At 47.8% G+C, this 12,767-nt stretch overlaps 1 protein-coding gene across 1 annotated transcript in view; it reads right to left on the bottom strand.

Annotated features, from left to right (window-relative positions):
* The window catches only part of FDX1 (ferredoxin 1), a 44,635-nt gene that overhangs the window by 7,486 nt on the left and 24,382 nt on the right, over nucleotides 1-12,767 (bottom strand). The window contains exon 3 of the mRNA XM_054015512.1: nucleotides 7,007-7,136. Coding sequence (XP_053871487.1) covers nucleotides 7,007-7,136 — 130 coding nt within the window. The remainder of the gene's footprint in view (nucleotides 1-7,006; nucleotides 7,137-12,767) is intronic.

Genomic DNA, 12,767 nt, shown 5'->3' on the forward strand with positions numbered 1-12,767 from the left:
CCAAGGCTAAACATCTATATAGCAAATTTACAGCTCCACAGCTGGAGTCACCTGACCCAGGCCAGCCACAGGGGTTTAACTGCTGTGCAGACGTACCCTTAGAGGCAGTAAAATACAGTGATTTGAGCCTCTTTTTCTTAGCAGCTCCCTTAGAAGGTGACCTCTTTCTATGCTTTCCCAGAACAGTGCTTTCTCATACCCTTCTCAGTAGCCGACAACAAAGACCTGAAGGCAGGAACAGTGGATAGTCTTTTCAGGAGCAGGAGCTTGGGTGCTAGCAGTGGAACAAGAGCTTACCAAAACACGTTCAGAGGAAACCTGCTCTATTCCACAAGGGTTTTGTTTATCCAGATCAAAATCAGGTCTTACTAGACAAGTTCATGAGAAGAGTTGTTTAGGAGAGCTTCTCTTGCCTCTGTATTCATTTAGAAAACAATCTGCAGATTGGATATTTTTCAGGGATATGCCCTTTCCCAGACAAAACAGAGCCATCTGATATCTATCACTAACGGGCATAGCTGCCTCATAAGAGGGACAATATTTAAGACTGGGATATTTGAGCTTATCCATAAGGACTGAAGACCGGTATTGGATATAAGAAAAACAAACAACCCTTCCCCCCCATGCTAACTACCTACACACTGATCTAAATATTATATAACTAAGGGATAACTGGAGGTAGCCAAGTAGGCAACAAATAGACAAACTCCTCACAGCTCCATCTCGCAGCCATGAGCTGTAGCAAGGTATTGAGGGATGTTTGGCCCTACCCTGCCCTTTATGCTCTTGCATGGAAGGGTGCAAGGGTACTCAGGGCGCACACATGACCCCCACAGACACTGCTAGCCAAAAGATTGTGATCCTAAGTGCATGGAGTATGTATGCAACTGGGGAAGAATACATATAAACAATCTGAAGAACTACTGATGGTCTAAAATATTGAAGCCAGTGTTTGAGACTTTCAATTGTGCTTTTACTCAATTAGGATGGCTTTTACTCTTTATTAAAAAAGCTAAGTTTGGAAAATGAAACAGGTAGTTCATCTCTAATAATAAAATATGAAAGTAAAACACCATTTTTCAGCTGCTGATAAGCACTACTAAAAGCCCTGATTGGTTACTAGTTTTAATTTTGAAGCCTGGGCTGGGGGAAGGAGCAGAGCATCAAGAGAATTCCTAAAACCTTTTAAAAGTGTAAACACACACACACACACACACACACACACACACACACACACACACAATTAGCAAGGTAACCCAAATGTAAGACATTGGCTTGTAATTATAGCTAGAAGTTCTAGTGCCAAAATTGCAAGAGCAAAAAGGTGCATTTATTTATGAAACAATGGTTATAAATAATTGAAAAAGGCTTTTAAAAATATATGCATAGAAGCAGAACTTCAGATAAAGAGGACATGAAGTTATTTACTCAGTGGTGTTTGGTGGAGCTAGGGAGCAGTTTTCCTCTGCATACTAAGGAGTCTGATGAAGCAAACCTCTCTCATCCATCTGTGATTACTTGTAATGATTTCCAGGGTCAGTTGTGCTATTAATAAATATTTTCTCTCTACACCTCAGTAGTATAACCGAGAAAGAAAGTATATAAAGCTAGAAATTCTGGGTTATATGGGACAGTGAAGGAAGGCAGTGGGTTGAATAGCTCAGATCCTAAGGGTAGCTGAAGAAAAGCAAACGTGATGGAGTGAACTTGATCTGGAAAATAATTGATAAAATTATGTAGGGTTAATAATGACATTAAAAATACAGGGAAAGGTTAAGACAAAAAAACAGACAGGCAAGGAATTTTTTTTTTAAATACATGATTTAAGAAACTATAAAGAGTAAATAGGCAAGGGGTTAAAAAGAAAAAAAATTAAGCTTCCTCCATCCTGAGCCCTGTCCTGTGTCATAGAATATCAGGGTTGGAAGGGACCTCAGGAGGTCATCTAGTCCAACCCCCTGCTCAAAGCAGGACCAATCCCAAACTAAATCATCCCAGCCAGGGCTTTGTCAAGCCTGACTTTAAAAACCTCTAGGGAAGGAGATTCCACCACCTCCCTAGGTAACCCATTCCAGTGCTTCACCACCCTCCTAGTGAAAAAGTTTTTCCTAATATCCAACCTAAACCTCCCAACTGCAACTTGAGACCATTACTCCTTGTTCTGTCATCAGGTACCATTGAGAACAGACTAGATCCATCCTCTTTGGAACCCCCTTTCAGGTAGTTGAAAGCAGCTATCAAATCCCCCCTCATTCTTCTCTTCTGCAGACTAAACAATCCCAGTTCCCTCATCCTCTCCTCATAAGTCATGTGCTCCAGCCCCCTAATCATTTTTGTTACCCTCCGCTGGACTCTTTCCAATTTTTCCACATCCTTCTTGTAGTGTGGGGCCCAAAACTGGACACAGTACTCCAGATGAGGCCTCACCAATGTCGAATAGAGGGGAACAATCACGTCCCTTGATCTGCTGGCAATGCCCCTACTTATACAGCCCAAAATGCCGTTAGCCTTCTTGGCAACAAGGGCACACTGTTGACTCATATCCAGCTTCTCGTCCATTGTAACCCCTAGGTCCTTTTCTACAGAACTGCTTCCTAGCCATTCGGTCTCTAGTCTGTAACAGTGCATGGAATTCTTCCGTCCTAAGTGCAGGACTCTGCACTTGTCCTTGTTAAACCTCATCAGGTTTCTTTTGGCCCAATCCTCTAATTTGTCTAGGTCCCTCTGTATCCTGTCCCTACCCTCTAGTGTATCTACCACTCCTCCCAGTTTAGTGTCATCCCCCCACCCTGCTCCTGTACCTTATCTCCACAGGGCGGGGGCGGACACAACTTTAAACGAGCACGTTCCCTAATTGATCAGCAGCATAATAACTTAACAACATTAACCGGGACAACTTTAAGTGAGGAGTTACTGTTCTGCAATAGAAGAAGTCATATCAGTTTCACTTAAGGCATGAGGGGAAACAAACGCCTATAAAAATAGCATTTAATATTCTTATTTAAGCATTTCATAATGTTCTTCCTGTAGTTTAGCAATACTATTAGCAAGATAATTTTCAAGTTCATTCACAAATAAAAAAAGTGGTGTCTTAATAAATGCCTTTAAGAGACTAAGTGACACTTGTATCAAAGGGGTAGCCGTGTTAGTCTGGATCTGTAAAAGCAGCAAAGAGACCTGTGGCACCTTATAGACTAACAGACGTATTGGAGCATGAGCTTTCGTGGGTGAATACCTACTTTGTCGGATGCATGACACTTGACATGTCAAAAAAGTTACCTCCAGCATCATTTGCTTTCCAGCATTTTATTTTCTCGTTCTGTTACATTAAAAAAACCCTACCTTACTAAAATTTAAGTCCATTAAAATGTACATGCAACAGGTAACATTTAAAATTTTGCATAATTTTAGATTGATAGGCAATTAATGTAAGTTACACTATAGCTTTTAGCATCAGTTTTAGAAACTTTTAGACCAATAAAACATATTTTACATGTTCAATCTTCCATATAGGACCAACATTAACTTTATTCACACTGCATCTATTTCAAATATACTGATTTTTGCAGCGCCGATCTATAGACAGTCTCTCTGACTTTAGCCTAGTTTCATTGGACCCAAAATAATTAACTCCACCAAAACAGTCCCTGACACCAATTACAGTAACTCTGATGCTAAGATTCACTAACTCAATACATTTACTCATTACATGAGAAATCCAGTTCTAATTACCAGAGCAACGATTCAGAACCAGCAAAGATATTCAAAGGAGCCAGACGTTCATTAGCACAACAAATCATTGTTATCTTAATAAAAATATCCTGCAAATTATTTTCTCTCTTTTGGTTTGCTGGAACAAAGATTTTTTTTTTTAAATGAAAAACACTTCATCGTTTAGGAAAGACTCCCATTTGAGGATGATTTTATGGACTGGTTTCATGAAGTGATAGAACAGGTAAATTAACGAGTTCTATTAATTTAATTTTGAAAGACTACATGGGTGAAATTTAACCCCCATATCAATGGAATATCAGTATATCCCTGGAGGTGAACTAAACTTCACAGAAATGGGCTCATAATGACCATCAGAAGAGGGTGGTATCCTTTCCCATGCTTTACTGAGGTAGCTAGAGCAAATGTAAGTTAAGGTGGCAATATGAAGAAACTTGTTCTTCGCTTCCAACCACATGGATTTATTATAATACTCAAGGTTAAAGATTAACACCAACTAATAACTTTATTTTGAATGTGAGAGAATATAACAACTTTAGGAAGATTCATCCTAAAAAATCAGCATGGTGGGTTGAATTAGCAAATAGCAAATGTTCTTTATATGAAATAAAAACAACCAGGCTAAATTTCCTTCTCAGTCTAATGTTACTTATTTGCCAATATTGACTAGAGGGCAGTAGCTAGCAGTGAAAAAATACACAGATACCCAATTGTGGAGGTGAGGGGGTCAGAGAAGCCAAGATGAAGCTCTGATTACTGGGTCTAATACTTTAGAGGAACAATTGTAATGGTCTCATGTGGCTCCTGGCCTAGAGAATCACCTTTATTTCTGAGAACATCATAGGTGTCTGCTTTAACACGGATATAATTTAAGATATAAATTGATCTTAAATTGGTTGCAAGTTCTTTGGGACAGGAACTGTGTCTGTACAGTGCACAGCATAACGGAGCCCCGATTTGATGGGTACACTGTAATGAAAATATTTAGCAGATTTCTCATAAAAGTTCCACTATCAACACTTTTAGAGTCTTTGTGAATGGTTCAAACAATTATTTTTAACCAAATATATTCCCTTTGCTGAAACTTTCCAAGTCTAGAGAGTCACCTGCAAGGAAAACCTATGCATAATAGTACCCTAGCAAAGTTAGCAGGCTTCTCTCTCTACCTAACAATTATATCGCCATAACAGGCCAGACAGCCTATAGCAAATGCAACAGAAGCCATAGAAGTTCTGTCCTCCTGTTGGCCTGGTCATCCAGAAAAAAAAAATCTCCCTCAAGTAGTCCATAGCATCCTTGGCCAGAGAAACAATAGCTATGACAGGTAAACCGATGAAGTATAGCTTGCTTTAGAAACTCTGAAACGTCACCATCTTGCTTCCTCCCATTCAGAATTTTTTTTTTTTATTTAAACTGCCTGAGCTATCTGTTTGGCATTCTGCTCCTTAGTCATTATGAGAACATTGCTCTAAAGCCTTAAATAAAAGGTGGTTAAATCAAAAACATATTGTCTTGGAACATTCTTTCCGGAGTCTGTTCCCCAAATAGCTCTGGCCCAGAGTCTGCAGTACCTCTTTCTCAGTGGAGGAAGTGAACAGAGATGGTAAGGGTGAAGTAACTATGTTTAAAAGTCTTACATTTTCTTCATCCTTTCTTTTTAATTTTCTGTTTAGGGAAGGGGATGGGGAGGAGGATGAAGGAAAGGAAGCAAAAACAACTTTCTCATAGCTTAACGTCTTAGTTAGGAGACAAATCCTAGAAACAAATAGCAATTATTAAAAAAAAAAAGTTTGGCTGACCAAAACCCAGGCAGAGGGTGGGGAAAAGGTCTCTGACTAATTTAGAAGTCCCACTGATTGCAGGGTGGAAGGATGCTTGAATTAGACCCACTTCTTTGCAGAATCAAAAAATTGTTTTGGGATACATCCAAAGCCCACTGGCAGGGGAAAACAAACAAACAAACAAACAAACAGAACCATCAATGGAAAGATTCCCAAAGACATCAATGGGTTCTGTATCAGGCCTTTTGTGAAGCCCACCTCAGATAGAATCAGGCCTTTAAAACCATGAATGAAGTGCTTGTCTACCATGTTCTCCTGTCTTTGAGCCTTCACAAGGAAAAGCTGATCATATAACAGCCTTTGACAGCTAGAAAAAGTATTCATATGTGTAGGGCCCTGCGCACATATAAGTTTATATCCACAGAACCGGAGGGCTCTTCTGAGAACCGCAGCAGTGAAAGGAGAATGCAGGGCCACTGCTCCCAGAAGCCAGCACCCCCCTGCCTGCAACCCTGCCCCCATCCCTTCCACGCAGCTGTCTGCATCTCCTATCTGGGGGCATGCATGCCACTTGAACACAAGAGCGCGATCAAGGACAGCTGCCAGTGAGCCTGGTGCTCGCCCCAGTGAGCAGAGCTGGGGTGCTACAGCCATGCCAAAGGAGCTGCTGGCGTGGGACACTGGTGGTGGCCCCATGTTCTGCTCCTTTCACCACTGCGGTTCTTGGGAGAGCTCTGCGGTTCCGCGGATACTGATTTATATCCACGGATATAAATTAGTATGCATGCAGGGCTCTACATATATGGAGGTAGGGGGAGAGGGAGTTGATTTGCAGCTTCTTTAGAATAGCTCTTTAAGGGGTATTTGTCTCCCTCAATGTGCAGTACACAATTCCTCAGTGTGGGTGAGGGACTAAACCCCATGTGTTGAGCATAAGACTTTTTTTTAAACTTTCTTGGGCTTTCTGAAGTATTTAAGAGTGCTTGTCTGCGTTCACCTGAACGCTGTAACAGACTAACACTAGAAAAGGTTAACAGGAAAAGGTTTTTGGCAGACAAAGAAACGTGCTTAAAACTAAATAGCAATCTAATATTTTTTGCTTTTATAGATGGCTGCTAATTATCTGTTCCAAATTGGCAACATGGTGTTGTTCATAACCTCTACATTCAAGGTTAATATGGTCCAGAAAAGCAGAAGAAAGAAAATAAACAGGAGAGCAGTAACGGAACTACTAGTAGGATGCTTTGTTTATATTGAGCTACATGACAGCTCTGTGCAAGATCATCTGTACACTGAAAGGATACTACTGAGGACTGGCAAACAGTCTGTAGTAAACTTCAGCTAACAAAGAAAATCTAACTTTTCTATGTAATTGATTCCAACTGTTTATTCTCATTTGATTAAGTCATTCTGGCAACATTTAATTCTTTCCTGCTCCTTTCTCCCTCCCTTTCTTTCAGCCCGCTGGCATACTGGAAAAGTCTGTGCCTTACGTTTCTGTCAGTCCATAGGCTAGGTCCAGCATGTCCATCTCCTCATCAGTAATTGCATCTAATTTCTCAAATATGTGGTCTTCAAAGATTAAGTGGCAAGTGGAGCAGGCCAATGTTCCTTCACATGCACCTGCAAAATAGACAAAAGTTTACAAGCAAGACTGAGTTTTATATTATAGCAGAGGTTCATGGGTTCAACTGCACCCACTGCCTCTCCCAACCTCTGAGCAGCCAGGTCCGGATGCAAAGCAGGGGCTCTCTTGCTTTCGTACACCCACTGAATTGGGAGACTATATCTGCCACTGCATTATAGCAGAGAATCAGTAGAATCCCTTACTAAATAATGAAAAGACGGTTACTCACCGTTGTAACTGTTGTTCTTCGAGATGTGTTGCTCATATCCATTCCATTAGGGGTGTGCGCGCGCCGCGTGCACGATCGTCGGAAGATTTTTACCCTAGCAACACCGGCGGGTCGGCTGTGGAGCCCCCTAGAGTGGCGCCTTCATGGCGCTGAATATATACCCCAGCCGACCCGGCGCCCCCTCAGTTCCTTCTTGCCGGCTACTCCGACAGTGGGGACGGGGGGCGGGTTTGGAATGGATATGAGCAACACATCTCGAAGAACAACAGTTACAACGGTGAGTAACCGTCTTTTCTTCTTCGAGTGCTTGCTCATATCCATTCCATTAGGTGACTCCCAAGCCCAACTTAGGTGGTGGGGTCGGAGTGAGACATTGCTGTGTGCAAAACCGCTGATCCGAAAGCAGCATCGTCTCTGGACTGCTGCACTAGTGCATAGTGAGCTGTAAATGTGTGGACTGATGACCAAACCGCTGCTCTACAAATGTCCTGAATCGGAACTTGTGCCAGGAAAGCCGTCGAGGAAGCCTGGGCCCTCGTGGAGTGAGCGGTGAGGTGTGGTGCTGAGACACCTGCCAGGTCATAGCAAGTCCGGATGCAAGACGTAATCCAGGAGAATAGGCGTTGTGAGGAGACCGGTGAGCCTTTCATTCGGTCGGCCACTGCAACGAAGAGTTGCGTCGTCTTTCTAAAGTGCTTTGTGCGGTCAATATAGAAGGCCAGGGCCCTTCGTACGTCCAGGGAATGCAAACGTTGATCCTGGCGAGTGGCATGTGGTTTGGGATGAAAGACCGGGAGAAAGATGTCCTGGTTGATATGAAAAGGAGAAACCACCTTAGGGAGAAAGGCAGGATGTGGACGAAGCTGCACTTTATCCTTATGGAAAACTGTATAAGGGGGCTCGGATGTAAGCGCCCTGAGTTCAGAAACGCGCCTTGCTGAGGTGATGGCTACAAGGAAGGCTGTCTTCCAGGATAGGTACAAAAGAGAACAGGTGGCCAGTGGCTCGAATGGAGGACCTGTGAGCTTGGAGAGAACCAGGTTGAGGTCCCACGTCTGAACGGGCTGACGTTGTTGTGGGTACATCCGGTCTAAGCCCTTGAGGAATCTAACGACCATCGGGTTAGAGAATACCGAGGACGCGAGTTCCCCTGGGTGAAAGGCCGATATAGCGGCCAGGTGAACTCTAATTGAAGATATCGCCAACCCCTGCTGTTTTAGGGAGAGGAGATATTCCAAAATGAGAGGAATGGGTGCCTGCAATGGGGACATGGCTCGTTGTTCGCACCAACAGGAGAACCGCTTCCACTTGGCCAGGTACGTGGTGCGTGTTGAGGGCTTCCTACTGCTCAGCAGAATCTGTTGGACAGAGTGCGAGCATTGCTGCTCTGCCTGGGTGAACCATGGAGCAGCCACGCCGTGAGGTGGAGTGATTGGAGGTCGGGGTGACGCAACCGGCCGTGGTCCTGAGAGATGAGATCCGGATCCAACGGAAGCGGGATCGGTGTCTGAACCGAGAGCTCCAACAGTGTGGTGTACCAATGTTGTCTTGGCCATGCAGGAGCAATCAGAATTACCTGTGCCTGGTCTCTGCGCAGTTTGAGCAGTACCTTGTGGACCAGAGGAAACGGAGGGAAGGCATAAAACAGGTGGTCTTTCCAGGGAAGCAGAAAGGCGTCCGAGAGGGAGCCCGGAGCTCGACCTTGTAGGGAGCAGAACACGTGGCACTTCCTGTTGTCTCGAGATGCAAACAGGTCTATCTGGGGAAACCCCCACCTCTGGAAGATGGAATGTATAATGTCCGGACGGATAGACCACTCGTGCGTTTGGAAGGACCTGCTGAGTCGGTCCGCTAGAGTGTTCTGGACTCCAGGGAGGAACGATGCCGTGAGATGGATTGAGTGGGCGATGCAGAAGTCCCACAGGCGAATGGCCTCTTGGCATAGAATTGACGAACGTGCTCCTCCTTGCTTGTTGATGTAGAACATGGCCGTGGTGTTGTCGATGAGAACTAACACACAGCGGCCACGTAGGAGATTGAGGAATGCCTGGCACGCCAGGCGTACCGCCATCAGTTCCCGAACATTGATGTGTAGGGCTAACTGGGATGCAGTCCACAGGCCCTGGGTATGGTGTTCGTTGAGATGGGCGCCCCACCCCAGAGATGACGCGTCTGTGACCAGGTGCAGGGAGGGTTGTGGGGCGTGAAATGGCATCCCCTCGCAGACTACAGTGTGATCTAGCCACCAGGTGAGGGAGGCCAGGACCGAGTCCGGGACCGTGACCACCATGTTCAGGCTGTCCCGATGTGGACGGTATATTGATGACACCCAGGTTTGAAGCGGGCGAAGTCGAAGTCTGGCATGCCTGGTTACGTACGTGCAGGAAGCCATGTGACCCAGCAGGGTAAGGCACGACCTCACCGTGGTAGTTGGGAAGGCCTTGAGCCCTTGAATGAGGTTCGTGATGGTGCCAAATCGGTTGTCTGGCAGGATGGCTTGTGCACGTCTGGAGTCTAGAACTGCGCCGATGAATTCTATTCTCTGGGTAGGTTCTAGAGTGGATTTGTCCTTGTTGAGTAGGATGCCCAACTTGTTGAATGTGTGCACTATTCTGTGGACGTGAGCGTGAACTTGCTCCTTGGTGCGACCGCGCACCAGCCAGTCGTCTAGGTACGGGAACACCTGTATCCCTTGCCGACGAAGGTACGCTGCCACGACAGCCATACATTTCGTGAACACCCTTGGGGCCGAGGATAGGCCGAAGGGAAGGACTGTAAATTGGTAGTGCACCGTGTTTACCACGAATCGCAGGAAGCGTCTGTGAGGTGGGTAAATTGAGATGTGAAAGTATGCGTCTTTCATGTCGAGGGCGGCGAACCAGTCTCCAGGATCGAGGGAAGGGATAATGGCCCCCAAAGAGACCATGCGGAACTTCAACTTTACTACGAATTTGTTGAGTCCGCGCAAGTCCAAGATGGGCCGCAGACCTCCTTTGGACTTGGGGATCAGGAAGTAACGGGAATAAAATCCCCTGCCCCTTAAGTCTATCGGAACCTCCTCTATGGCCCCCATGGCCAGGAGCGTAGAAACCTCCTGTATAAGAAGTTGCTCGTGAGAAGGGTCCCTGAAGAGGGACGGGGAAAGGGGGTGGGAGGGGGGGATAGAAGAAAACTGGATAGCGTATCCCCTCTCCACCGTGCGGAGGACCCAACGGTCCGAAGTTATAAGGGACCAAGCACGGTGGAAGTGGGAGAGGCGATCCCGAAAGGAGGGAGCTGGATCCTGGGGGATGACTGGGGCGCCGTCCTCGACCGCACCTTCAAAAGTTCTGTCTAGGACCTGAAGGTGGTCTTGGTGGCCCTTGGTTCTGACCGGGTTGAGGGCCAGCCCATCTTCTCCTACCACCTCGCCCTCGCCTTCTGGCAGGGTCCTGTCTCTGACGAGGTGGAGGGGGGTAAAAACGTTGAGGCTGCGGCCTAAATGGTCTGCGCTGGGGACCCGCAACATGCATCCCCAAGGAGCGCATGATTGTCCTGGAGTCTTTGAGGCTCTGCAATCGAGAGTCCGTCTTCTCCGAGAACAGCCCCTGTCCTTCAAAGGGCAAATCCTGTAGGGTCTGCTGTAATTCAGGGGGCAAACCCGAAACTTGGAGCCAGGAGGTCCTGCGCATAGCGATACCTGCGGCCAGGGTCCTTGCGGCCGAGTCCGCTATGTCCAGGGAGGCCTGTAAGGAGGTCCGAGCCACCTTCTTACCCTCCTCAACCATGGCTCCAAACTCTTCCCTGGACTCTTGGGGAATCAACTCCTTAAACTTCCCCATAGAGTTCCAGGAGTTGAAATTGTAGCGGCTCAGTAGCGCCTGTTGATTCGCCGCTCTAAGTTGTAGCCCTCCGGCTGAGTAAACCTTACGGCCAAACAGATCAAGCCGCTTAGCCTCTTTTGATTTTGGCGCTGCAGCCTGCTGGCCGTGGCGCTCTCGTGCATTCACTGATTCCACCACCAGTGAACACGGTTGGGGGTGTGTGTACAAGTACCCATAGTCCTTAGATGGGACAAAGTATTTCCTTTCCACCCCTCTCGCTGTAGGTGGAATGGAGGCAGGAGTCTGCCATATCGTATCCGCGTTCGTTTGGATCGTGCGGATCAAGGGTAACGCCACCCTCGATGGGGCATCCGATCCAAGGATATTCACGATCGGGTCGTGCACCTCCACTATCTCCTCCGTCTGCAGGTCCATATTACGGGCCATCCTGCGCAGGAGATCCTGGTGAGCCCGAAGATCTATCGGAGGGGGACCCGTGCATGAAGTGCCCGCCACTGCCTCATCCGGAGAGGAGGAGGACGACGCCTCCGGTGGTAGTGGATCCAAGGGGGGGTCCCGGTCCCCCTGGTCTTGGGTCGGAGCGTCACCTGCACTTGGGTCCACGGTGTCGGGTGGTGTGGACACAGAAGCCTCCATGCCTCCAGGCGGAGGCCGAGAGATGGTGGATTCTGGGGCCCTTCTGACCGAGTGACCCGAGCGAGAGGTCGATGGTAATGAAGCCCCTTGCTCCTGGTGATACGCCCACGGGGTCCAAAACGACCAGTGAGATGGTCCATGAGAGTGGTCCTCTGCCCTCTCCTGCCAATGGCCCAAGTCTCGTTCCTCGGCCTGCCCCTGAGGGGGGTATGCCGATCTCGACAGGTCCTCCGAGGAGCGAGACGCCGATCTTGACGGCCATGGCGGTGCCGCGAAAGATGAAACGATCCCCGTGGTCTGCGGTGCCGCACGGTGCCGGTCCGGAGATGATCTATCTCTGTGCGGTGCCGGCGATCGGTGCCGGGACCGCGACCGGTGCCGATGACCTCGTTGGTGCCGGGAGTCAGATCTGGACCTCGACGAGGACCTAGAGTATGCCCGGTGCCGGGAGCGGCCTCTCGACGTCGAGCGTCGAGCGTGGCGGTGCCGAGAACTACGTCTCGACGTTGATCGGTGCCGACGATCATAGCGGTGCCGAGACGTAGACCGGTGCCGCGACGAAGATCTTGGCCGCGAGTACGACCGGTGCCGAGACGATATTCGGTGCCGGGACTGCGAGCGGCGTGGGGACCTGCTTTGGGACCTGGATCGGCGCCGAGGTTCCAGCCCTTGTGATGGAGGGCGCATCAAGGCAGGTTTCCCTCTTGACTGTACCGGGCGAGTCAACGGTACAGTCGGTGCCGGTGGTTGAGGCGGTGCCGGCTCCGTGAGAGCTATCAAGTCTCTCGCCGCCGCGAAGGTCTCTGGAGTCGACGGGAGACACTGTATCACCGCCGGCCTCGGTGGAGACGCTATTTGTACCGGACTCGACGGCCTCGGCGCCGGAGTCGACGGTGCTGGAGGCGCCTGTTTCCGTTGCTCCACCGGTGGACGCGGCT

This window comes from Malaclemys terrapin, chromosome 1, assembly GCF_027887155.1.
Source record: "Malaclemys terrapin pileata isolate rMalTer1 chromosome 1, rMalTer1.hap1, whole genome shotgun sequence".
Taxonomy (NCBI): Eukaryota; Metazoa; Chordata; order Testudines; family Emydidae; genus Malaclemys; species Malaclemys terrapin.